General features: G+C 38.3%; 2 protein-coding genes and 3 long non-coding RNA genes across 7 annotated transcripts; 2 read left to right on the top strand and 3 right to left on the bottom strand.

Annotated features, from left to right (window-relative positions):
* Window positions 1-235: 235 nt before the first annotated feature.
* LOC120719522 lies at window positions 236-1,003 on the bottom strand. Its single transcript, XR_005692712.1, has 3 exons — window positions 832-1,003; window positions 636-749; window positions 236-325 (listed from the first exon to the last, which is right to left on the bottom strand). It is a non-coding gene; the product is annotated as an uncharacterized LOC120719522 (long non-coding RNA).
* A 704-nt stretch (window positions 1,004-1,707) lies between these two features.
* Window positions 1,708-3,745, bottom strand: LOC120720060. 2 transcript variants are annotated; one of them, XR_005692783.1, is made up of 4 exons: window positions 3,281-3,745; window positions 2,667-2,848; window positions 2,218-2,341; window positions 1,708-2,111 (listed from the first exon to the last, which is right to left on the bottom strand). It is a non-coding gene; the product is annotated as an uncharacterized LOC120720060 (long non-coding RNA). The 2 variants fall into 2 exon arrangements; XR_005692782.1 differs by lacking the exon at window positions 3,281-3,745 and having other exon boundaries at window positions 1,711-2,111; window positions 2,667-2,918.
* A 1,941-nt stretch (window positions 3,746-5,686) lies between these two features.
* Window positions 5,687-6,788, bottom strand: LOC120719725 (von Willebrand factor A domain-containing protein 5A-like). The gene is made up of 3 exons (XM_040009159.1): window positions 6,653-6,788; window positions 6,356-6,514; window positions 5,687-6,270 (listed from the first exon to the last, which is right to left on the bottom strand). The coding sequence occupies exons 1-3, from the start codon at window positions 6,713-6,715 to the stop codon at window positions 6,163-6,165; spliced, it is 330 nt and encodes a 109-aa protein (XP_039865093.1). The 5' UTR covers window positions 6,716-6,788; the 3' UTR covers window positions 5,687-6,162.
* A 5,786-nt stretch (window positions 6,789-12,574) lies between these two features.
* Window positions 12,575-16,945, top strand: LOC120720033. Of its 2 annotated transcripts, XM_040009631.1 has the most exons (8): window positions 12,575-12,811; window positions 13,327-13,363; window positions 15,054-15,299; window positions 15,400-15,508; window positions 15,609-15,697; window positions 15,823-16,179; window positions 16,265-16,309; window positions 16,524-16,945. In XM_040009631.1, exons 2-8 carry the CDS (start codon window positions 13,330-13,332, stop codon window positions 16,544-16,546), a joined length of 903 nt encoding a protein of 300 aa, XP_039865565.1. In that variant the 5' UTR covers window positions 12,575-12,811; window positions 13,327-13,329; the 3' UTR covers window positions 16,547-16,945. The 2 variants fall into 2 exon arrangements, with proteins under 2 accessions (XP_039865565.1, XP_039865564.1); XM_040009630.1 differs by lacking the exons at window positions 12,575-12,811; window positions 13,327-13,363 and having other exon boundaries at window positions 14,722-15,299.
* A 1,798-nt stretch (window positions 16,946-18,743) lies between these two features.
* On the top strand, window positions 18,744-19,181 carry LOC120719591. The gene is made up of 3 exons (XR_005692727.1): window positions 18,744-18,827; window positions 18,911-18,947; window positions 19,023-19,181. It is a non-coding gene; the product is annotated as an uncharacterized LOC120719591 (long non-coding RNA).
* The last annotated feature ends 7,876 nt before the right edge of the window (window positions 19,182-27,057 follow it).

Raw genomic sequence — 27,057 nt, 5'->3', positions numbered from 1 at the left:
TCTTTGGGTGCTCCCCACCTCTCCATCAGTAAAGACAAACAGCAAGAGAGGAGAGTTTTTCATCTACACAAGCAAAAGCTCAACTCTTTGGCAGGTATACAAGTATGCTTTCAGTAATCTGTTTTAGCAAGTAAATCAAACATAACCTGGAGTTTTGCAGAATCATCCAAAGGCAACATGGTGTTTTACAGTGATATCACTTTAAGTCACTGAGATCACATGAATACAACTGATGGGAAAGATGTGTTCACAACGAGACCCCAAACTGTAAAGTGTTTGAATAGCAGCCCATTGGTAAACTCTTCAACAGGAGCAGAGGACTGTCCTGAAGGGAAGAGGGAAAAGATGGTGAGGCCACTGTGTGAGAGGAACGATTTGAGGAAAGATTTGAGGAAATATTTTGTAACTCTAACACCACTTATGAATACTCTGGCACTGCTGGTGCGAGTATTACTCATATTTTCAGATTGATTCACTACCAACACAAACTCTCCACATGAAGCCATTGAACACATCAGAGACATGAAACGGACAGAAAAATGTCAAGTTTACAGTTTCTAATATATTCCAACACAATTAAATTCCAGGTTGAATTTTTATTTGCAAACTAATGACTTCACTTATTTTTCACTCACCCGGCTCAGCAGAGGCCTGTCCTGCCTCCACCACAGCAGTGGGCTGGTGGGCGTCTTTGTAATAAATCAGCAGTTCAACATCTCTGTCAACTTGTGTCCTGCAGCCAGCTTGACCTGCACACCACAACACATTCATATTTAGTTCTCAGTAATAAGTAACAACCACACACAGCAGACACATCAGCACTCTACCTACCGTGGCCTGGGTTTGATCAGTGTTGAGGTACTGCAGAGGGTCCAGGGAGCAGTTGGACTCTACTTTATGGATTGGACGAGGAGAGGAGACAGAAGAAACATCACTGGACAACCAAAACTATTTTACAGCTATTTTAGTTTAAAACCATAAAAAGTGACAGAAAAGGAATATGTTTGTTTTTGTAAATATGCTCTTTGACTTTTATGATCTATGAATGGTATAATGACAAATATCAGTATAATGAGGAAAACATCATTTTGCCTCTCTTTTTTTTAAACAAACCTTTAAAGTGATATAAGATTTTATGTCAGCGAGAGTTAGTGAGTGTTAAGTAATTATAAACCTCTTATGATCTAACTTTTGGAAAAAATAAGTGAAACTCCACATAACATTTTCTTAATTAGTTAAAACCATTTACTGATATAAAGTCATGACGTTTGGCCAGCTTGAAGATGGAGAGAAAGACGGACACTCTTTTTTTTATTAATCCTTTATTTATCCAGGTAAAAAAATCTCATTGAGATTAAAAATCTCATTTCCAAGAGAGACCTGGCATCATGGCAACAAAAGTCACATACCACATACATTTAAAACAAATACAATATCCCATACCAACACGTGTAAAATATACAATAACACATTAAAAACAATCACACTGAGTAAAAGAGCTGTTCTCTCGTTCCTTTAAGACAGACTTAAACTCTCCCAAGGTAACCAATTCTGATAATTTCAGTTCCTTCTGCAGATTATTCCAGGAAGCAGGGGCAGCGTATTTAAAACCTTTTCCCCCAATTCTGTTCTGATTTTTGGGACAATCAATTGTGTGATTTTGTTCGAACGAAGGCTGTATTGGTTGTGGTCTTCTCGAATTGATGAGATTCTAGATTGGTTTTGGTGTTTCTGTGTGAAATCAGTAAAAGCATGAACATAATCGCCATCTAGTGGCAGAGAAAAGGAATTAAAACACTTTGCGAATGAGCTGCCACAGCAGTGGTCCAATCTTCTACTGTGTTAGGAATATTCAGACAATTTTGACATACTTTTTTCCACAATGGTAAAACCAATATTAGGTACATAATTCATGACAAATAAACATGTAAAAGGGGTTGATGATATAAAACAGCTCTGTATCAAAGGCAGTGTGGAGTAAGCAGACCTGCTTCTGTTCACTCTGAAGATGAAGCTACTTTAAGAAAACTCTCAGAGTCCCAGAGCTTCTTTCTTCACGCTGCAGCCCAGCAGGACATTTCCAGCATCCACACACTCTGACACACACGGTGCTAAAAACACAACACAGATATTAAAATAATGATTGTGGGAGGAAAGCTGTAGAATGAAACAGTTTTTTAAAGCTGTTATTTTATCTGTTACAATCATTGCTAGTACCATTGTGAGCACAGAGCCACGAGGCAGCCTTCATAGCCAGAAGCTCCCACTCGTCCTTTGCATCCATCTTGAAACCATGAAGCCAGATCAGAGCCAGAATGGTGGCCCACACTTCACTGCTGGTCTAATTCCCCAAATCAAAATCAATCAAATAAAACAGACAGAACACACATTTTACTTTCTACAACCAGTAATATTACATATGTTTGTGTACTTCTTTGTCACACGGGGTCACCAAGGTGGGCAGCTCTGCATATTTGATTTGGCAGATTATTACACTGGATGCTCTTCCTGATGAAATCCCAAACTGTGATGTCATAAATGCTCTAAAATAATGTGCTGACATGTTTTTACAACAACTGATGAGGAAAATAATTTCTGCTGCCGTGTGGTTTCTGGATAATATCAGACGCTGGTGCAGCTCAGTGGGAGGTTAGGAGTGTGATTACCACCAGTGTTTTAGCTTCTGATATGTGTAACCCGTTCAAGTGTTACGCCTGTTGTTCTTGCGTTGTGTTCTGGCGTGAAAGTAAGAGGCAGGAGACAGTACTGGGTCTTTGGCTGTTTACTGCACATCTGCAACACAGAAATATGTGTCTGATCTGTGTGTGTCACGCGACTGCCAGTACACCTCTCCTCCGGCCATGCTGAAAGGAGCTGTGTCTGCAGCTTCATTAATACTATAATAATATAATAAATCAAATACAACAAATTGTTTTAAAACATTCACTTAAGCTCTCAAAAACAAAAAGCACAAAATAAATAATATGTCACTGAAAAAACATCAAAAACAACTTATAAGACTAAACAAATAATTCAAAAACAAATTAAACAGTCAGATAAATACAATTCAATAACCAGGACCCAATATTCTAGTGCTTATAGTTCAAACATTATACTTCAGTACAATCATATTAATAACCGCCATCTAACAGGCAATACAACACTGTAATTATAAAAACAATGAATGAAAGACTGCATCTCCAAAACATAAGAACATCTCCATACCTGCAACACAGAAATATGTGTCTGATCTGTGTGTGTCACGCGACTGCCAGTACACCTCTCCTGACGAAGGGAAAAAGAGTGCATGCTGTTAAAAAAAAGACTGCCGCGAGTACGCTCTCAAGCCGCTAGCGATCAGGCTAACTTAGCATGCTAGCATTTCAGCTGCGTTCTCGGCTAAAACTCATTATAAGTGTATATTAGCGAACTCCGCCCTCCACAAAACTTATCCCGAATGAGTCTCTTAATGACAAACAAAAACGCGGCGGTTCGGCTGTATTCACATTGCAGCTTGGGATCCGAACAAACTTTAATTAGCTGAGAGCAACGTGGCAGTGACTTACCTCCGGCCATGCTGAAAGGAGCTGTGACCGGGGCACACATGCACGCGCCTACGTCATCACGCAGCGCACACCCACACAGACTCAGATCACACAGGTAGGAGAGTGAGATGCCAAAATGACATATTTAATCCAAAAAAATGTGTTTTGGGTGAAATTCACAAGTATTTAACACATATGTTACATATGCAGATGTTTATTCTCAGGCTGTGAGGCAGGCCTACGTTTAGTTTGACTTCATTTTATTTGTTTTATGGTGTGTTTTTAATTATATCATGTGTTTTTGTTCAAATTATAGAATCAAATCTGTTTTATCTCACATCATCATTTTGTGTTAATATTTAAATTGACAGCAGTGCATCTTTTCAGGCTTTGACTTTTCCACCTCCTCGTTGCTTCCTCCATGGAAGACATGCCAGTGGGATTAAGGAGGTCCTTGAAGCATTCCTTCCACCACCCGACAGTGTTCTCATCGAAGTCAGCAGCACTCCACCCTCACTATGCACAGTGCAGGTAGATCACCTCTTTCCTCTCCCGAGTCGCTAAACGGGTGGCCATAATCTTTAGGCGGTATGGTTCAGTGGTTACCACCACAACAGGCACCAACCACCCTGCAACCGCAGCTCTGATGATTTGAAATGGAGTCCCTCAAGTCTCGCAAATGAAAAATATGCACATATTCTTGTTGGACAGGAAAATCTACTGATATTTTTGTTTTAGTAGTACAACTTTGCTTAGTCCAGGTTGAAAATAAAATGTAAGAGCATCATTTTTCCAAAATTATAGAGCCTCATTCATTTTGATGTCTGAAAACTTCAGGGAGTTTTCTTGGTTTTTGAGATGGCATCAGATTTCAGTGCGTGAAAAAATAACATGCCTGAAAGTGGGTTGACAGAGCATTTTTCAAAGGAACTTATTTTGAGTAGTATTTATTATTTGAACCTAAAATTTCACAGCACTCATCATATGTGCCCACACTTTGTATCTTAACATTTTTTATGAAAATGATGGATGGTTGAGCAGAAGACCCGTATTTATTACAAATGGAATGATCCATGAGTTAACTGAGCTGGACTTGGTTTTACTGACAGTTTGAAGTTACTGTTTAACAAGCAGCTAGTAACTTGGGTAGTAAAAACAAAAACTACCCATCAGCTTAAGAAATTACTGAGCTGTGCTTAAGTTAACACTGAAGCTGGCTCCCTAGACTTCAATGTTGTGGTATTTGCTTTGGTAAAAGAACATGATCCTAAAATAGTTTTAACAGGAGTTATAGTGAAGAGAGGCTGCAGCTTAGCAGAAATCCCCCATAATCACTTTGATAGACTGTATAAATGATCATTTATCATTTGCAATTAGCCAATTTGAATTTTATTTATATTCCACTACTTCACAACTGTAGTTGCTTTACGTCACTTTGCATATTAAGCTAAAGACCCTATAATATTAGAGAAGAAAAACACAACAACCAGATGTTCCCTATGAGCACGCACTTGGCAACATTGGGAGGGAACGACTCTGTTTAAAAGAGAAGAAACCTCCAGCAGAACCAGGTTCAGGGAGGGCAACTATCTGCTGGTTGGGGGTGAGGGGAAAGACAAGGATGCAGAGGGAGTCAAGTATCTGGACTCTGTGTTTCTAACATTTTTAGGGTCGAGCACAAAAACTCGCTTTCGCCTGAAATTAGAAGCAGGAAATTCAAGGTCATCCAGGCCTTGATGTCTTTAAGACATGACTGTACTTTAACTAATTGATTTGTGTTACAGGGCTTCATGGAGACATTGTTAAGCAACCAAATAGAAATCTAAAGATTTTTAACGAGAATCTGGTAAACATAGACAACAGTGCATTAAACACCTCTGTGTTTCTTCCTACTAAACTCTAAAAATGCTTTTTTTTTTTTTTTAAATAATGCAGTATTGCCAGTGACTATATTTTCAAGATTTATCGTGCTATACTTTGTTTCTATCGCACACACTGACAGAGGATGGTGACCTTTAGTCCAGACAGACATGCTGTCTTTACTTAACCCCAGTTATCAGGCTGAAGGAGTCCTGACAGGATCTCGATTCCTTTCTGCTGCTGATGGATTTGCCTCTAAAAGTCAGACAGACTTTGTTTTCTTCTCTAAACAAACACTATGACAGTGTGCAATGTGCAGACAAGTCTGTCATTCTTTACAAAAGCAGGCTCTGAGGACACAAATTAGTTGTTGTTGGTGATGTTCCTGTGTGTGTCAATCTGTCTGTTCTTGGTGTATTTTAGAGTAAAAGTGTCAGATTATTGCACAAAAGTTTTTGGACTTGAATTCAAACAATGTCTCCTTGATTTCACACAAACGGCAGACTGAGATTACTCTGTCATGTCTAATATGTTTGTGATCAGTAATGATATACTATTAGATGTTATGATATCCCTAATCCAAGAAATAATGATTAGGAAAAAGTGAAACATGTTTAAAACTAGACACACAGCATTAGGTTTGGGTATTATTAACTGTTTTCCAGTAAGTAGAGTTACGTTTCTGAAAATACTGTTTTAAATTCAACACGTGGAAACTCACAATTCAAAACAGAAGTTTTGTTTGTGTTAAACTGTTTTACCCAGCGTCCTCTGCAGGTCTGAGACTGAAGTGCAGCTGGTTCTCAGAGGGATGACCTGCCAGGCTGTACTTCAGCGTCACACAGCCCTCTGCTGCCTCTGAGCTCTGACACAGAATTACAGTGTTAGAAGCCACGTTAATCACTGTCATCAAATACCTAAACAACAACATGAGAGGCTGCTGCTCCTACCTGTCCAGTGAGCTGGGCATAAATCAGTGACCTCTGACCCTGGAAAAGTGTTGTGATTGGTGGAGAGAGGACAGTGACAGACACTTCCTTTGGTAAATCCCATGTGACTGAGATGTCGACCACAGCTGGCTGCAGAGCAAATCGCAGCGACTGCATCACCTGAAAAATAATGAAAACTTTCCAAATATACACAAACAGCTGGAACAGACATTTTACTCACTGCAGGTCTGATCTCAAATATGTATCTGCTGCTGCTGTAATGTTTAACTTGACCTGTAATTGTGTTTAATGTCTTACTTTTGGTTGCATCCTGTCAGTCCCTGTGATGAACTGAGCGTGACCTCCTCCTTCCTTGGCCATCCCATTGATGAGAGCAGAGCTGGCCCCTTCCCCAATCCCAAACGAGAAACACCTGCAATACAACAGCTTTTGCTGAGTACACAGAGGACATGAGTTCTTCTTCACCAGATCGATCACTTCTTTGGTGTTCCCCACCTCTGCATCAGTAAAGACAAACAGCTGGAGAGGAGAGTTTACACACACTTTTTCATGTATGTATGTGGTCAGTAAAGTGTTTTAACAAGTTAAAAAAAAGCAAGAGTGAGAGGAACAGTAGGAGCCACTCAACAGATCAACTCATGTATAATTAGCAGATTATATGAGACTGATACAGGGCTTGATTCATGGTCAACTTACAAGTTGGAGTAATGAATGAGAAAAAAAGGAAGGACTAAAGAATGACATCATTAAAGTGTGTGTGTGTGTGTGTGTGTGAGTGTGTGTGTGTGTGTGAGTGTGTGTGTGTGTGTGTGTGTGTGTGTGTGTGAGTGTGTGTGTGTGTGAGTGTGTGTGTGTGTGTGTGTGTGTGTGTGTGTGTGTGTGTGTGTGTGTGTGTGTGTGTGTGTGTGAGTGTGTGTGTGAGTGTGTGTGTGTGTGTGTGTGTGTGAGTGTGTGTGTGTGTGTGTGTGTGTGTGTCTAATGCAGGGTTGGCTGTAAATATGTCTGAGGGGCTCCAGGATCTCTGTTCCTCCAAGATCAGCCTCCATTTTCTCAACTTTCTTCAGAGCCTCCTCACCATACTCTACACCAGACCTTCCCAAAGTGTGGGGCCCGCCCCCTAAGGGGGGCACAGAGCCATTGCAAGGGAGGCGCAGTATGAAAAGGAAAAAACAAAACAACAAAAAAACAATGCTTGGACACTGCTGGGGCGCCTCCACAAACGCAAATCAGGAGATGAAGCATCGCTGAATATGTTTCCAAACCAACTTCATTCTAAGCCAAAGACTAGAAAATATGGTGAAGCAAATCTTCCCTTTGGCTTCACCTGCACAAGTGCCGAGGTAGGTCTCCCCTGCAGAATTGGTTTTCCCTTCGTCGGGAGCAGCGCTGGGCTCTTCAATTCACGGACAAACAGCATCCAACAGTTGTTTATGTTTTTAAACCTATTTTGCAGAGGGATTGAAAAATGTATTGATAGCAATGTTGAATATTATTACACCTTTACACTACATGTAAAGTAATCACACCGTGATGCCTCTGCCTTTGTAAATAGAGGAACAGTAGCTGCATGTGTATATGTAAGCGTGTAAAACCTGCAGATTGTCACATTAACAGTATTTTGTCTCTACCTGCTATTCTGCAATTCATCTCATGTAAACAATAACGTGGCGCACAGCGTGACGTGAAAAAAGGCACATACCTTTGATGTTGCCTGATGAACTCTGTATTCCTCGTCCACACGTAAACGCAAAAACTGAGTTTTAAAAAATCTCAGTTTTCGGTGATTCGAAACGCCGTTTACGTGTGGACAAAACAGCTGCGTTTTCAGAAATACCCGTGCAGGTGTGGACGTAGCGTAAAAGAGTTAGTAGTTTATTTTCTTACTAAATGTAATTTATTGCAGATTACTTGTATTTGCTTAATTGTTTACTAAATGTTTGAGGTGTGAAATAAACCGCAAACAAGCGGTATGGGTGTGTGTGGTTGGAGAATGTGTTAGTGCATGCGTGTGCGCATGCGCGCGAGGGGGGCGCGAACATTTTCCGGGTTTAGGTTTGCATGAGGTGGAAGCAGATGTGTTTCCTTTTCTTTGCGAAAAACAAAAAAACATGTCAAGTAATTGTAATGAAAGCTTTCCTGGAAATAAAGACTAATTATAGAACAATGACTGGAAACACATTAGTTATAAATAGATGAAAAGTAGGTTCGAGTCTTTGGATCCTGTGAAACAAATATAATATATCATCATGGAAAAAAACATGCTTCATCAGTGGTTTCAGTTACACCTAAAATATATATTCAGAGTATTTTCAATCTTTTGCTCTCGAGTCCCAGATGTTGTTTGAATAGGGTCAAACCTCATAAAAGAATGATTCGTTAAAAGGAAAATGCATTCAGGCCTGTAACATGTGACTTCAGCAGCTGTGCTGCAAAGCAGTTGATGTAGTGGATTAATAGTTAAGAGACTTTAAAGTGCAACAATGTGAATTTACACATTAACTCAGAATGTCTGGTACTCTGGACTAATGTGAGATGGTCAGTCTAACACCCTAATGTTATTGTACGGTTTATTTTTGCCATGTTTATTTTTATTTTACTTTTTTCAAAAATGGTGATGCTTGTTCATCCTTTCATCTCCTCCCACTTAGATTACTGCAGTGCTCTATGGTATTGTCTGTCTAAATCATCTATTAATCAACTCCAATCTGCCAAAAATGCTGCTGTAAGGCTTTTATCCCACTCATAAATTCTCTCATATCACTCCATTGTTAAAGTGTCTGCACTGGCTTTACTGTTAGATTTACATATCAGTTCAAAATCTTCATTCTTTCTTTTATGGCCTTAGGAGGAGAGGATCCCACTTATATGTCTCCGGTCTACTCGACACCTATTCTTCAAACCAAATCCTGAGGTCCAGAGATCGAAACCTTTTGAAACTAAAACTGCAGAACAACTTACCCCTCTGTCTTTGGCCCGTCAACACTGTGGCATCCTTTAAAAAAATAGCTGTGAATTAATGTATTTAGAAAGGCATTTGAGTAATTTTTTGTGATTTGTGTTGCTTTACGTAATTCGGTTGTGTCCATTTTGACCACATTTTTATTACCTCTGTAAAGCAATGTGAGACTCGTTCGTATCTTAAAGTGGTATATAAATAAACATTACTCTACTTACTCTTTGAATGTACAAAAACATTTAAGATGTCTACTTGTTTGAATGTCTCTTATTATAACTAAAGCACTTCAACAGAGGAGCTGTCTCCTGTTACTGTTGCAGCATAGACTTATGGAGGGAAAGTTGCCTCAAAAGGGTTGCAAAACCTACGATATGATCCACAAGCATAAACTAAGATTTACAAATATGTACAATCATTTGTGTGTAACCTTTGAGGACTCACAAGTGCGTGCCTCAATCCACACACAAATACAAGGCAATTTGTTTAGCTTTACGAATCAGATATTCTTTTTCTTTGAAAAACCTTTCTGTGCACACAAATGTTTTGTCTTGTTTTGGGGACGTGGACGTGTCTTTTTCTAAATCAACTAGAAAATGTGATTTACCAATTAGAGAAACTATACAGTAGCCTATAAACGTTGGTATACAGTTTAAATAATCTGCTGCTAGATGCTAGGAAAAGTCAGCCAGTGCTCAGCGTGGCTGTGAATCAGACTCTGGATTGAGTATAAGCTACAGTGGGGCAAAAAAGTATTTAGTCAGCCACCGATTGTGCAAGTTCCCCCACTTAAAATGATGACAGAGGTCAGTAATTTGCACCAGAGGTACACTTCAACTGTGAGAGACAGAATGTGAAAAAATAAATCCATAAATCCACATGGTAGGATTTGTAAAGAATTTATTCGTAAATCAGGGTGGAAAATAAGTATTTGGTCAATAACAAAAATACAACTCAATACTTTGTAACATAACCTTTGTTGGCAATAACAGAGGTCAAACGTTTACTATAGGTCTTTACCAGGTTTGCACACACAGTAGCTGGTATTTTGGCCCATTCCTCCATGCAGATCTTCTCGAGAGCAGTGATGTTTTGGGGCTGTCGCCGAGTAACATGGACTTTCAACTCCCGCCACAGATTTTCTATGGGGTTGAGGTCTGGAGACTGGCTAGGCCAGTCCAGGACTTTCAAATGCTTCTTACGGAGCCACTCCTTTGTTGCCCGGGCGGTGTGTTTTGGATCATTGTCATGTTGGAAGACCCAGCCTCGTTTCATCTTCAAAGTTCTCACTGATGGAAGGAGGTTTTGGCTCAAAATCTCACGATACATGGCCCCATTCATTCTGTCCTCAACACGGATCAGTCGTCCTGTTCACTTGGCAGAAAAACAGCCCCATAGCATGATGTTTCCACCCCCATGCTTCACAGTAGGTATGGTGTTCTTGGGATGCAACTCAGTATTCTTCTTCCTCCAAACACGACGAGTTGAGTTTATACCAAAAAGTTCTACTTTGGTTTCATCTGACCACATGACATTCTCCCAATCCTCTGCTGTATCATCCATGTGCTCTCTGGCAAACTTCAGACGGGCCTGGACATGCACTGGCTTCAGCAGCGGAACACGTCTGGCACTGCGGGATTTGATTCCCTGCCGTTGTAGTGTGTTACTGATGGTGACCTTTGTTACTTTGGTCCCAGCTCTCTGCAGGTCATTCACCAGGTCCCCCCGTGTGGTTCTGGGATCTTTGCTCACCGTTCTCATGATCATTTTGACCCCACGGGATGAGATCTTGCGTGGAGCCCCAGATCGAGGGAGATTATCAGTGGTCTTGTATGTCTTCCATTTTCTGATGATTGCTCCCACAGTTGATTTTTTCACACCAAGCTGCTTGCCTATTGTAGATTCACTCTTCCCAGTCTGGTGCAGGTCTACAATACTTTTCCTGGTGTCCTTCGAAAGCTCTTTGGCCTTGGCCATGGCGGAGTTTGGAGTCTGACTGTTTGAGGCTGTGGACAGGTGTCTTTTATACAGATGATGAGTTCAAACAGGTGCCATTCATACAGGTAACGAGTGGGGGACAGAAAAGCTTCTTACAGAAGACGTTACAGGTCTGTGAGAGCCAGAGATTTTCCATGTTTGAGGTGACCAAATACTTATTTTCCACCCTAATTTACGAATAAATTCTTTACAAATCCTACCATGTGGATTCATGGATTTTTTTTTCACATTCTGTCTCTCACAGTTGAAGTGTACCTCTGGTGCAAATTACTGACCTCTGTCATCATTTTAAGTGGGGGAACTTGCACAATCGGTGGCTGACTAAATACTTTTTTGCCCCACTGTAACTAATAGTTAGGCATTGGAGGCCCAGATTTCCCAGTTTTACACTGTGACATGATCGCAGCTTACATTTGCAGATGATATGTGCCAGGGTGGGCAACTCTAGGCCTCGAGGGCCGGTGTCCTGCAGATTTTAGATGTGTTCTTGATCCAACACAACAGATTCAAATGGCTAAATTACCTCCTCAACATGTCCTGAAATTCTCGAGAGGCCTGGTGATGAACTAATCGTTTGATTCAGGTGTGTTGACCCAGGGTGATATCTAAAACCTGCAGGACACTGGCCCTCGAGCCCTGGAGTTGCCCACCCCTGAGTGACAGCATTAAATTTGCCTCAAAACCCCACGTGGGCATGCAACATGATCGGTGCGTATCAGACGATTCGTCCACACATTTAAGGTTTTGTAAGGGAGCGAGAAGGCAGTTGCGTGTACTCTTAGACATTTGTGTGCACAGTGAAGTATGTATGCAGATGTATGCATTTGTAAAATAGTTTTAAGTGTGTGCTCAAATTGCTTTGTGTCTGTGTGTGGACAGAATGCCTTCTTCAGTCGACACACTGTGAGTCCTCAAAGGTTACACACAAACCATTGTAAATATTTGTATTCTTAGTTTACGCTGGTGGGTAGTGAAAAATGCCAACAAGTTCAACATGTAAAGATGAAATCATGCATAATGCTCAGAGTGATGTCTGTTATTAAACAACAGCACAGTCTCTCTCAGACTGTTTGCACAGGTGCGCGTGACAGTGTGTAACCATGGTTACTGTGTGACGCCAATTGTCTGTTACTCTGAAACTCTCGTGACTTCTACTAAAGAATCTCGGGTTACTATGTCCTTACAAAGTAAATCAAGCTTAAGCTTTCAGAGTAAAAATAACAGCAGGGAAGGTGAAGAAGAAGAAGACAGATTAACAATTTAGAAGGTGCAACAGAGGCAGAAGCTATGAGACCAGAGCTGGACAAATTAAAAAAAAAAAAAAAAGGCTGGGCGAGGCCCCCAGTGTTAATAAGATCCTAGGTGTGTATGGTGTGTTGGTGGGCGTGTTTGTATAGTCAAAACAGGGATGAGTTTAATATCTCCATACAGAGACACAAGTTTACATTTCCCAGTCTAAAGCTCTGTTATATTTCAGAGGCCAACAGCAAGTTTTCACTGAGAAGGTAAGTTGAAATTAGATTACTAATTACCAGAATGTGTGCGTATTTGGTAAATCCTAAGAACTTCCTTCTAAAATTAACACAAAAAGAACTCGTAGAATGATTAAATGTTTATTATTATTAATTATTAAACACTTTAATATTTCTGTGTAAACATTATATAAACTGGCAAAAGGTCCACAGGGATAGCCTTCATGAGCCTTTTTTTTAGTAAGAATAACTTCTCTGATAGAGTCTCGAGTTAAAGGTCAAGTTCATGTGAGTTCATTGGCAGAAGTTTGTGTATATCATCAGAAGAGAACTGCACAGACAAGCCTTTGTTTGTCAGTGGTATCTGTCACGATTTGACTACCAAAGTACTATACTGCCCTATTCAAAGTGCATATTCAAAGTCCATCATGTTGGATTTTGATGTACCAATATTAACGGTATATTATTTTGCATAAAATCCCATGTGTTCAACTTTTTCTGTTTTTTTTGTTGTTGTTGGGTTTTTATTTTGACTTTTGTATTTACAGGCCATGGAATTGCTGAGCCCTCTTTCACTACTTTTAGGTATGTTTTTTGGTGAATGATCATTGTTATAAATGTTAAATATGATCAGTGTTGGGCAAGTTACTTTGAAAAAGTAATTAATTATAGTTACTAGTTACTTCTTCAAAAAAGTAACTGAGTTAGTAACTGAGTTACAATATTCTAAAAGTAATTAATTACTGGAAAAGTAACTATTGCTTTACTTTAAAAAAACGTTTAACCCTCTGGGGTCCAGGGTATAATTGGCCATTTTTAACTACTTTTGATTTTCCCTCCACATTTCACCTTTAAAAACAGTTTATTTGCCTTGTTTGGTATCATTGTTTTCAGCACAACCTCACGTGTCTGAATTTACAGTTATGTTTTCATTTTGACACACTGTATTAACACAATTGATCTAAAATCAGACAAAAAACATAAAACCAGAGTAGAAAAGGTTATATTTTTTACTGTAACAACCACACACATGTTTAATGAATCATATTTCATAACTTTAAATGCAAATATAAATTGTCAATTTTAAAATCCTATGCACAAGTTTTGCAAACAACAAAGTTATTTGCAGCCATTTATCTTTTACCTTTTTTTAAAAAAAAATAACCATTTCAAACTATCTATATAACAATCAGCTGTTCTGCATTATATAAGATGCCACACAAATTATTTGTGCCACTCCAAAAAAATAATTTCTGTCCACTATAAAGGAGAACATCACAGCCTGATACCTGCAGGTCTGACAGCAGCAGGTGTATCACTCATGTTTCTACCCGGAGACAGCAGTCGCCTCATTGTTCTGACACACAACACAAAACTATCCACAACACTACAACACTAACTACACAAGCCTCCTTAGCTCCAGGTGTTGTGCTAGAAAGTGATCGTGATTACCGTCCGCGGGAGCACGCGCAGCTGCTTAAAGCTGTAGCGTCCAGATTACTTACGTAGTCAGCTACTTCCATGCAACTGATATAAGATGTGGTAAGATGAACACAGCTTCAACAGTCTGTTTGTTGAAAAATAGTAACAGACCGCATGTTCTTGTTAGTAACTGTAACGGCGTTGTAACGATAGGAATAGTAATTAGTTAGATTACTCGTTACTGAAAAAAGTAACGCCGTTACTTGTAACGCTGTTATTCCCATCACTGAATATGATGTACCTAGATTCTAAAATTAATAAATAAACAAATATTTCCTGTTGTTATGGAGCTTACAGCATTTAGTTAAAGTGGTGCAAACATTTAAAAAGCATGAAGAGTAACGTGAACTGAACATTACAGTCTATATTCAAAAAGAGTAAAGAAATTCAAATTTTTTGCATGGTCTTGAAGAAAATAACACAAAAAACATATTTGCCTTTAAAATTTAAATAATTAGAAATGTAAAAATAATGCACTTTTTTTGTATTTACATTTTTGCATATACATAAATATACTACATATATATCAGTACGTTTTTTAGAGATGAACTATAACAGTAATGTGTCTGTGCAGGTTCTCAGGTCTAAGGAGTTTGGAAAGAAAAGCAACTGGACTTTTTAAAGTTTCTTGTAGACTTTCACCTCTTACCTGAGAAGTTCTTCAGCTGAAACATCTTTAAGAAGTCCAGTCACCTTTCTTTAAATTCTAAATTTCTTTAGATAACAGTAATGCAAAAAAAACCAAATGACTAAATGATACTTAAACTGTTGATCTGGTCTTATTCTGTTACAGCAACAGTCCAGCTGCACTTTGTTTTCTCTTCCTATGTGTACCCAAATGCAGGAGATTTAGAAATTGGCAATTTAACTTGGAAACTTGAATGTTGTATGAGCAACAGAAAACAATTCACACTGAAAATTGTGGCTCAAAAATTGGACTCGTTGGACTCAATGTGCTCGATGTACAGCTCAGGAACATGTCCTGGCACCAATTACAGAGAGCGAAAGTGTTTGAATTCCTCTCTAGCGGTAGAAAATGGTAAGCACTGCAAACCAGCACATTCTTTAAGAAATACTTTAAGCACACATGCAGTGATATTTTCTCTGATGAATCTTTATATGTTGGTTTTGTGTATCAGGAATTATAAAGGTCTCTGTAAACGATACAGTTTGTAAGGAAAACTACACTCAGCCTGAATGCCACCCAAATGTCACTTTCAACAAAACAGCTGTTAATCTTACACAACAGTATGTTTCATGTGTACTCAATTACTGAATACAAAGATTCAGTATATTTGGTGCCACACATGCTTTCAATAAATCACCTGTATATTTTCCTCCACAAAAGGAATGGAAATATCTGCTTTAACATGACATCAAAGAATGGCATGAAAGTAAAGATTAAATTTCAATGTGCTGAGTACCCTGCTGCTAACAGTAAGCTCTACCCAACACAGTAAAATTGTTTAAAGACTGCATTTAATTTAACATAATGACATGGAGTTTATGTACAATATGTGTGCATTACATTTTTAAAACCTACTCTCGATTTTTGTGTCCAGTCAGTCTACACAACAAAAGTAAAAGTTGGATTGATGCCTTGGAGGACTGCCAGAAGGATCATTTCTCCCTGGTTGAGATCTGCGAAAAGAAAGTAAGGGATGATGTGAAAAGACTGCAAAATAAAACGGACTCAAAGACGGGGGTGTGGATTGGACTGCAAAGGTCCATTTTTGGCTACAGACCTGAGTGGAAGTGGATTTCAGGGTATAATGTTGTAAAATCACAGTTGAATAGAGCTTTGTCCACCAACTCTGACTTTGACAACCACTGTGGAAAAGTCATCTTTGATAATAAGACAGAAGAAATCAAGTGGTCCAACGCCGACTGCCATGAAAAATTACCATACATTTGTCAAAGTAAGTTGCTGTTTTGTTGTCCAATCAGACTTCTTCACCTGGTTTTTATTAAATCTTATTGTTTTTCTTTTTTCTTTTTCTCCAGGAATGAATGAAAAGCCCTGTACTGATGAATATACAGAGAAGTCAGGTATATCTACCAAAATGTTTTCTAGCCCGTAGGCATAAATTGACGTTTTACTTTATATTCTGCATCTTTTTTTTATCTGTGTGACACATGTCACTGTAAGCTGCAATATTTACATATAAGTAGATGTATAAAGGTCAATGGGAAGTTTAAAATGAAGCCATTCCACTCTGCTTTTTATATATTTTTGAATTAATATTTGTGTTTTGGGCCACAGAGCTTTTCATTGACATTGACTGAACTGATAGCACCAAAGAAAACGATTCGCAGCTTCTCAATCATCATCACATCATTCCTGGAGAAGCAGATGGATGACCCAGCAAACCCAATGTGTATATATGCTGTTTGTATGTTTGTATGCTGTAGCTGTAGTGTTGTGTTTCACAGGAAAACTACTTTGGTTACTATCATTTGCAAGCCTTGTTAAATTAACAGTTTACCCACCACTTCTCAGAAGTACCTGTGTTTGTCAAAGATGCTTCTATGTAAAGAGTCGATGTATTATTTTTGTCATTAAAAACCTAAATATCTGGCTAATTTAACTGAGCGGTTATAAGAAATAACATTTTATTTTTCTCTCAAACAAAAAACTAAAGAATATTAATTCTGTGCTAATAATAAAATGTAAAGTTAACAAAATGCAAACTGTGTTTATTTCAGCGATATCTTGATTCAAGAGATAGTGGGGTATACCAATCTGTCACAGACACCATTCACAGACCTAGGGTGAAATCTGTCCATCTGTCCTTTTTATGCCCAAGAATGTTACCATGTTGTTGTCAGTTAAACTAATGTGTTGCAAACTATTCGTCCAGCTGTTTGTTTTTAGTAACACTTCAAACTCACCATCACAACTTTTACCAAACATCAAAGTATTTACCCGACCTTCCGATTAGCGCATAGAGAGTCATGGAATGGGTTTCCATGGCCAAGCAGCTGCATCCAAGCCTTATGTCACCAAGTGCAATGCAAAATGTCAGATAAAGTGGTGTAAAGCACGCTGCCAATGGACTCTAGAGCAGTGGAAATGTGTTCTCTGGAGTGATGAATCATGCTTCTCCAACTGGCAATCTGATCAATGAGTCTGGGTTTTGTTCTGACTGTATCGTGGGTAAGAAAGAATTAATGTTTCAGCATACCAAAACGTTTTGGACAATTTCATGCTGCCAACTTTGTGGAAACAGCGTGGGGATGGCTCCTTCCTGTTCCAACATGACTGCACACTAGTGCACAAACTTGACTGGTCTACACAGAGTCCTGACCCTTGACCTGAACACCTTTGGGGTGGATTGCCTTCTTGTCCGTTATCAGTGTCTGACCTCACAATTGCTTGCATGATCAGAAATTAACATGAACACTCTTAAACCCTTCAGAAATCATTCCCAGAAGAGTTGAAGATGTTATAGCTACAAAGAATGGGCCAACATAATAAAGGATTAGGATTCAACTGTATTGTCATTACACATGTCCAATTACCATCCGGGTTGTTGTACTGAGTGTACTTAAAACTTTACAACAGTGTAGGCACAGGTCAAAATCATGCAAGAGGAAAAACAATACTATATTGAAATTGTTTGTTTTATGGATCTGTTTCGATCGCTGTATAGAATGGGGACTATATCGATTTCCTTAAGGTGAAAAGTCAGTGTCAGTTATTGAAAGTATTAAGATGAGGGTTAATGCAGCAGCAGAAATCATGTGGCGGTGAATGAACTGGTTATTTATTACCAGCTTCTGTACCTGATGACATAAAGGAGACTTTTTTCAGTATACCTTGGTTACATACCCAATTTGTTTATAAGATCAAAATAAAAACTGATCAGGATATATTTGCTTCCTGTTTGACTAGGAACACTCTCTAACAGTAACATCACTGTATGTGGAAACAGAGACTTTTTCTTTTTGGGAGAAATGAGAAAATAGGACAAATATAATACCATAATAAAGACAAAATGGAAAAATAACTTACAGTAGGAATAAATATTTTAAAAGCTGTTCATCTGTTAACCTGGCTAAGAAGCTCTTAAAGCCTTCAGATTTTAACAACTACAGTTTATTAGCAAACGCTGAGTTAATGTGCTGTGCATTCATGAAACAGGTTGGAGGCGATTACTGATCACAGGAAAACCTCCATTTAAACAAATATAATAATAATGTGTAACAAAAAAAAAATTTTTTTGTGGATTTTTTGCTTTAACAACATTTAAAACAACATTTAAAATCAAAATGTTTTCTATATCAGTCAAGTTGATTGACCTTATTAAGTTTATAATACTGCACATCCACAGTACCTTAGAGTGGGGGAAAGCAACATTATTCCATTGGCGGAAGATGAGAACACATTTGTGTTTATTTAATCAAAAATATGATAATATAAAGAGCAATATAAAAAGTCACTCCTGCCGACATTTCTCTGAGTTATCATTCTGGAGAAAGACAGCAAGCCAGAGGACAGTGGGGAGGTTTATTCAACACTTTGGATATTTAACAGTCATCTCTGCAAAGACTGGAAGCACTGAAGGTGAACGTTTTATTTATAAACTCTTAATGTGACGATCAATTCCTTCTCGATTTTCTACCTTTTTTTTCTTTTGCATGTTACAGACCATGGCACGTCTGATTCATCTATCATTACTACTAGGTATGTTTCCAACGTACAGGTCAACACCTAAATGCAAACTGTACTCAGGTCTGATGTGATCTTCCTGTGTTACAGCAGTGAGCCTGCTGCCCTGTGTTTCAGCCATACGAGACTTTCCAGATGGAGGAATCAAATTTACTCCCTATCATCTGTGCCCTGTTGGAGGGAATATTACACATGATTGTAATTGCACAGCTGGAAAGTGGATATGGAAATTTAAATGTTGTGGGCCCACTGCTAACCAAGTCACACTGGAAGCAAACTGCCACAGCCAATTACACTGAGACAGAGGACTGTACTAATAAATGCCGTAAAAATCACATACAAAACAAAAATGTTTGTTTTGTCTGTGGAGGTAGAAAATGGTAAGAAATCTAAAATTCACAACACATTAAAAATGATTTATCGCTGGTTTAAAGTCGGCTGACTGACTTTAAAATGAAATCTAAGAACTTTAAAACCTGATGCATATTATATTGTTTATAGATGAGCATTCATGTGTTTTGTTTCCATGTACCAGGGTATTTAAATCATACGAGTGACAATAAGATCATTTGTGAATCTTGCTCTGGAACTTCAACTACTGCCGGCACAAAATGTAACAGCTTTAAAAAAAAAAAGTAAATATATTTATATCAGTTTTTAAATATGATGATGAAGAAGATGCAGATTGGTACCTCATAGGCAAAATCATGTTTGCCACATACTTTTTAAAACAGCTTTCTGTTTTCTTCAACAGACAAAAGATACATATCTCGGTTCCTAAGCAAAACCAAACAGAAGTAAACCTCAAATTTCAGACGTTTCTTCAACAACACCATGTTAGCGACTGTATAGAGGCTCACACAGGCGAGTACTTTCATCAGCACAATCAGCCTTCCTCCAAAGAGCAGCTTTAAGAATTTAATTTGCTACATAGTTTTTCTTTCTCAAACAACAAAAGTAAATTGTTGATGTGCAAAACAATAAAACTGATGCGTTTTTTTTCCACAAACAAGAAAACGAATACAACATAAGATGAATCTGTAAAAATTTTATACATACATGTATATTTACACAATGTATAGTTACAACAAGACTTTTTTTTCTTATGTAAAACTGAAATATGTTTTTAAAGCCTGCATTTTTACTTTTTCTTCTTATGTGCAGGTTCAAATCAAAGGAACTGCAATGTTAATGTTGCTACAAGTACATGTACATCAGGTGGAAATGTTTATATTTCAGCCTGAAAGCAGTCATTTACTTTTATACAATATGTGAATAAAATAATATGTTAATATATTATAATGCTGTAAACTCAATACTTTAATCTATACAAAACATCCCCGACTATCAGGGTGAGTCAGCAGAGCTTTGCATAAATAAGGAGACAGCAGGAAACTGTGACCTATTGTCAGTGTTGGGTAAGTTACTTTAAATTAGTAACTTAGTTACATTACTAGTTACTTCTATCAAAAGTAACTCAGTTACTTCAAGTTACTCGTTACTTTCAAAGTAACTAGTTACTAGGGAAAGTAACTTTGGTTTTACTCAGAATTCTCTTGTTAATGCGCCGCTTCCATCATACTGGATACCCAGCGAGATTACCAGTCTTCTAGCTTGCTTACTGGCCACAAGTGCACTGTGCCACCTACCAATAGAAAGGAAAAGATAATGTGCATATTTCCACGAGAGAAATCCCACGCCTGGACCGTCATTGACCACCACCATGATTCTAGCCTACGTCACAGCGTCATGTGCGCTTTTTACATCCAACACGAAAACCCCTGGCAACACTTTGCTAGATCCGCCCTTGGACAGTTACCAGCTGTCAGCTACGTAAAAAAAGGATCCTGGTGTTATTTGTCTCTCAGAAGAAACAGTTCATAACTTCCCTTCAACTCATTCATGTCACCTAAAAGGTCAACCTGTTTCTCCATCACCTGTTCAGCTCTGATGATTCAGTAAGGACATCTCCTGGTTTCATCTTCATGTTTCCCTCTCACCAGATAACCAAACCGATATCATAACCAGCAGCTTTTACAGCTTTGGCTCCAGCAAACATCAGCTGATACTAGAAAGTAATATTAAATAAATTCTAACAACAGCTGATCAAGCTTAAACGCGCTGCTGTTGTTTAACGCGACATCCGCTGGTTTCTTCTTTCTGGCACGAAGTGGGCGATAAACAAGCAAGAGAGAAAAGCTGATCAGCTGATCATTGATCAGTTTCATGATTGAAGTAGAAACAGGAGAGGGAGGGGGAGAGAATGAGAGAAGAAGAGGCAGGCTGTGCAGCAAAGACAGAATAACTCCAAGCTTTGGTCTTTTTTCATTCTAGCTGAATTACGGGAACAAAACTGTGTTCCTTTTCAGCTCAATACGAAACGCGTATATATTTTCTCTTGACCATGAGACGATTCCGTTTTTAGGGGACGGCTGGGCAACTCTAATAACTAACCTTATGAACAAAATAAAGTTCAACATCAGTAACATCATAGCACCCACCCAGCTGTTGTTTGGAAACCCCGTCCTGCTAGCTAGTACCCAGTACGAAAAAGTCAGCACAACGAAAATAAACTCCTAAACTTGGTTTATATCTGACCCAGATAGACTGCAGGTCATAACTTCTTACCTGAAGTTCAGTTCACCTGACGCTTGGACCGGCGGCCTTCCTCGGGTCTCTGCTCCTCCTGCCTCCCCTTTAACTCATCCACCTACTGGCCTCCACCACTTGCTAATTTGCTGAATCTGTGGAAGGTCCGCGATAGCCACCACACAAAAGTAACAAATAACGACCCTATCTAAATCCCAGTAACGATTGACGCGTTCCTGATTTTGGCATATAAACTAGTTACCGTGCTTGTTACCACAATAATAACGTAGTTACTGTAACGCGTTACTTAACGCGTTAGTCCCAACACTGCCTATTGTAGTGTTAGCATATCTTAAATTGTCACTTGCATTTTTTGTCTCCAGTTAAAATCTGCAGTTCTACATGAAAACAAAAGTTGGATTGATGCCTTGGAGCAATGCCAGACAGACTACACCTCCCTGGTTGAAAATCACCAACCAAACAGTGAATGATGAAGTGAAAAGTCTCCTGCAAATGAGACACAACCTGCAACGAGGGGTGTGGATTGGCCTGGAACGCTCCAAGTTTTTGGCAAAGATAAGAAGTGGATGTGGATTTCAAAGTCCAAAGACATTTATCCTGGGTGGAACAGAAGCATAGCTGACTCAAATAACCACTGTGCAAAGATGATCCTGACTGAGCAACAGTTCAGTTGCTGGATGCCAACTGCATGACAGACTACCTTTCATCTGTCAAGGTGAGCATTAAAGAACAGTCTGGTATAATACTGTTATCAGTTTTCTGCTTCTTTTTCTTTCTTTTTTTTTCCATTTAAAAAAGAGACATGGCCATAATGATGCTGATGCAAAAACGTAAAATATTAGTCTTACAGCCTGAAAGCAGAAGCTTCTTCTGAAAGAATATTTTTGGATATTATTAACTTTTAATTAATATTGCGGTTTGGGGGGTTTTTTTGGTTGTTTTTTTTTACAGATCTTGGAGAAGAGGCCCTCTACTCAAAGTAACAGGAAAACTCTGGATTCAGTCATGAACAACTGCAGGACCTGTGCTTTAGTCAAAAACAAAGCATCTGTGGTCTAGACATTGAACTGTTGTCATGGAGACATGTCAAATAATTGCCAGAAAGGGTGTAAACATTGTATAGCATACATCTTAATGACTTAAAAAAACATGAATTGGGATTCTCTTTCTCTAATTCACACTGGGAGGAAAGTGTACAAATCAGATCAACGAAATCATTAAAAACACAAAATTACCTTACCATTCATGCCCAGTGAGTTTATGTAAACTTCTGACTACAGCTCTATATGTAACTGTCTTAGTTAAGCTTTGTTGTCATTTCTCTAAGTAGTCTTCAGGAATAGTTCTCCAAGCGTCTTGAAGGACATCCAAAGCTCTTCATTAAGCTCGAGTCATTAAGCTATTTCTTAATGACACAATACTGTTCATCTGCTGCTGTAGGGGCCTGACACTTCTTTTCTTCATTTGTCTGGTTTCTTCAACATTGTTAAGGAACCACCAATCGCCATGTCCAGATTTTCTAGCATTCCAGCTAACAGCTCTTGGGGAATCACCTTGTTGGTTCAAAAATACTATTTTATGCCTGTAACTGTGCTGTCTTTGGCCTGTCCACTTTAAGGCCAGAGGGCAGTTTGCACATATTATCAGTGTGGTCTGTCATTATGAGCTTATTGGCTTGGTCAAAAGACTGTTTGATCTTTTGATTGTCTGTCCAACTGTTTCTGTGGGTCACATCTGTTATTATTATTATGGATTATGGAGCAGGGGTAGCAGTTGGGAACCACTCTGTACCCCCCTGCAAGTTAGCTAGTGAGATTTTTGTACAAACCGCTGAAAACACATCACATCTGCTGTTAACAGACGTATAATAATAATAATATAATAATTATTATTATTATTATTATTATTATTATTATTATGTATTATTATTTATAACCAGCATCCCGAGAAGTTTATGTTTTATAATTTAAATAAATTTTATAGTTTCAAACTGCGTTTAAAATCTGTCGGATCAAAAACGGTTGTGCTCTACCAGACACTTCGATCCATACTCCAATATATTGTAATCATGCATTTCTACCCTCATGTTTAGATGCCTCTTTTGAGGTCTAGACACAAAAATGTATACTTACTCTCAAAGACTTATATATTACATGCGTCACATTTTCTTTATTTACAGATAAGATACTATGTTCGTCAGAGTGGTCCTCAACTTCCATCTCTTCCGGAAGAGGGGTCAATATTTACTTCCCAGGATTCTGAAAAGTTGGTTTTCTGGTTTTGTGAACACTTTTTCTGAGTATTTGAATTGTAAATCTGACTTTTGAAGACAGGAGGAGAGCAGGGTTTGCAAATTGGAGATGAGGTGTGTGAGAGGAGTCTGTGTAGGATCTATTCTTGTTCTATAAATTCAAGGCTTCAGTTAATTTAATTCCAAGTGCTTCGCAGATTTCATTACTCAAAAACTAAATTGCACAGGATTTTTCCTTCTCTTAGTCCTATATGTGATCGTTGTAAACTTGGAGAAGGCTCTCTTACTCATTGGACTTGCCCCAAATTGTCCAACTATTGGCTGGACATCTTTAAATGGTTTTCTGATATGTACAATTGCACATAGAGCCGGACCCAATAACGGCATTGTTTGAGTCTTCCTCTTCATCTTTAACACCTCCGTCCTGCTGCATAAACTACAGTTTTGTTCAGAATGATAATTGGCTAAGAAAATTGTTTTGACTCTCTGGAGGTCTGGCACTGTGCCTCAATTCAAAATGTGGCTAAGAGAACTGACTGCTCTACTGCACAGGGAGAGGATTAGGTATACATTAGAGGGCAAACTTAGTAAGTTCTTTGATGTGTGACAACCTTTTTAGATCATGTATTAAAACAAAGTTCTCTTTGATCGATCGCAGCGTTTTACTTCTGTTTATTGTCAGTGTTGAAGTAGTATTTTTGTTGCTGCAGTGTAATCTTTTGCCTTATTTGTGTTTTTGTCCTTGCTGGTGTGTTGTCCGTTTGTGTTTTTTCATTTATATCAAAACCTTAATAAACTTTTTTTTTTTTTTTAAGTTTATGTTTTATGAATAGCTTTTTTTTGCAGTAGCTCCATCGTAGCTATTGCATTAGTTTCGGTATGTGCAGATTTGCTTTTCTCACAAACAGCCATCATTGTTTCTTTCACCTATATGGCTCGGGGTGTGTCTTTTAATGGCACAATATCAAGGAGTTCTTCTTTGATCACACACTCATTTGACACAGACCATGCAAATACTGCCAACTGAGGCTTGTTTTGTGTGTCACAACTCTCATCCATTGCAAAATTAAAATAAGCACATGCTTGAAGATCAGAGAGAGCACTTCGTATATTTTTGGAAAAACTGTATCTGCTTTTCTGCCTGACTTTTCAAAGTGACCAACTCGTGCTTGCGAAGTTCAGTCCCTTTTGGAAATTCCTGGTCGATGTTAGCATGGAGTGAGCTGAAGTGATGCTGAATGAAGATCTGAAGCTTTGGAATGCGCTAATGACGCCTGGCATATGAGGCAGAATGACTTGCCATTACATTCAACAACAACAACAAAAACCCTCCCACTCTGTTAAAAACATTCTGTGTTCTTCTTCATATTTTTGTTTTGCTGTGCATTTTTTCCCTGCTGTTTTGAGAGCGAGCATGACATAATTTGAATACTCAAATGATGTTGCCCCTACTGGAAAACTTTGCGGTATTTTTTCACACGCACAGGCGTATTTGATGAAAATACCGGATTAAACACAAACAAAGCAAACACGCACATTTAAAAAAAGACAACCACAAACAGCACGAGAGCCGCGGTTGGGCACTCTTGGTTTTATAGGTTAGCAGTGAAATTAAGTGGTTAAACTTTCATTAATCGCAAATATATTAACCATCAAAATGAAGTTGTTGTGTGATAAACAAATTCTCATGTAGATCAATCTGATAGCAAAAACCAGATCATTTAAATTATTTTATTAACAACATTTATACAATAAAAAAAATTTAAAGATGCCTGTAAAAAGAAGTCCTAACGGACGATGATTTTTAAGATAAATTGTGTTTCGTCTGTGTTGTTGTGAATGAACCAGTCTTCAGATTTTCATCCTTTGCACCATCTGTTAATTTAGAAGAACCAAAAAAGAAGTTAAATCAAAACTTTAAAAAAAATGCATTTCCATAAGAGAACGTTTATTAAAATATGTAATTATTAAACTGTTCGTACTGTTTAAAAGAAGAGTGGACACCTATTTGTGTGTTTATGTAAGAAACACACCATGTTGTTCTGTCACAATGTGAGACAGTGTTGTGTGAGATCCACCACAGCTAGTAGAGAAACAAACCACCACAAAATGAGTTAAAGTTACTGTAAATTAACCTTCTCACACTTCAAGTGAGGTTTCTTCTTTTATGGACACGTGCTTCTGAAAACAGTTTCAAATTCAGTAATTACTAAAAAATAATCCATCTCTATCGGATTAGACCATTATCCAAAGTTACCAAGGAAACTTATTAGTTATAAGTACACTTGTAAGTCTGTAATTCTGAATTTTATGAAAATAGCTCAACAAAATAAATACTCATACTTCAAGTGATATTGATCCAGTTCAGGCTCTAGTTGTTTGTGTCATGTTTAGTTGCACCAGACTGTATATAAGATTTCTGTGACATACAAAGATATAAATATGTCTCTTGGGATGCTCCCTTTAAGGGTTACCACAGTGGATCATCTGTCTCCATCTCACCCTATTCCTTGCATCTGTCTTTAGCTAACCGTGTCATAGTGTCCACCAACACCCTGCTGGCCGACAGCACTGGTGGTGGGCGTGCCTCCACCAATCTATTATGGCAGTCTCATTCTTGACGATGAGCTTTTAATCAGATGCCTTTCCTGAGGCAACCATTTGCAGTTGCAAAGAGAATGGTACTAGTCTTACTGCATTGTACAAAGTATAATGTTTGGTGGATCATAGTGTGGGGTTGTTTTTTAGGGGTTGGGCTCAGCCCCTTTGTTCCAGTGAAAGGATCTCTTAATGCTGGCCTCAACCTGATAGAACATGTTTGGGATGAATCAGACAAAGTGAAAAAATATATAATCCCATCCGCCAACTCAGAGTACAGATACTTTAAATGCTTCCAATAAATATAAATGAATATATTGGCCACTATTAAAGAAGAAATAAAGGTTATAAGTGCAGTTCTGTTTTTATTATCATTGTTACCATTGAGATTGTTGCAAGGAGTGTACATTTTATTAGTAGATTTAGAACATGAAGTGGTTATATGTTACTGTGCATGGAACAGCTTTGACACAGATCTTAAATTTTGCAAGAGGGGAAAAAGAATATTTTAAATATAGTTTTTTTATAGATCTGTTCACATCTCTGTAAAGTATAGTAAACTATCAGATCCCTAAAGGTCAAAAGTCAGCATCATTTATTTAAAACATATTGTATTAAGTCAGTTCAGCAACAGAAATCATGTAGTGGGGATGAACTGGTCATTCA

The sequence above is a fragment of the Simochromis diagramma genome, unplaced genomic scaffold (genome assembly GCF_900408965.1).
Source record: "Simochromis diagramma unplaced genomic scaffold, fSimDia1.1 OVJJ01000344.1, whole genome shotgun sequence".
NCBI lineage: Eukaryota > Metazoa > Chordata > Actinopteri > Cichliformes > Cichlidae > Simochromis > Simochromis diagramma.
The sequence above is the reverse complement of the archived record's forward strand: the minus strand, read 5'-3'. Positions and strand labels throughout refer to the sequence as shown.

Bases quoted from the DNA above. Each gene is read 5' to 3' on its own strand.
- LOC120719725 (XM_040009159.1), bottom strand. From the start codon at position 6,715: ATGGCCAAGGAAGGAGGAGGTCACGCTCAGTTCATCACAGGGACTGAC. The intron at 6,515-6,652 runs GTAAGACATTAA...ATTATTTTTCAG, and splicing joins CTGACAGGATGCAACCAAAA to GTGATGCAGTCGCTGCGATT. The intron at 6,271-6,355 runs GTAGGAGCAGCA...ATTCTGTGTCAG, and splicing joins ATGCCCAGCTCACTGGACAG to AGCTCAGAGGCAGCAGAGGG.
- LOC120720033 (XM_040009630.1), top strand. From the start codon at position 15,014: ATGATACTTAAACTGTTGATCTGGTCTTATTCTGTTACAGCAACAGTC. The intron at 15,698-15,822 runs GTAAGCTCTACC...TTTTGTGTCCAG, and splicing joins TGAGTACCCTGCTGCTAACA to TCAGTCTACACAACAAAAGT. The intron at 16,180-16,264 runs GTAAGTTGCTGT...CTTTTTCTCCAG, and splicing joins ATTACCATACATTTGTCAAA to GAATGAATGAAAAGCCCTGT.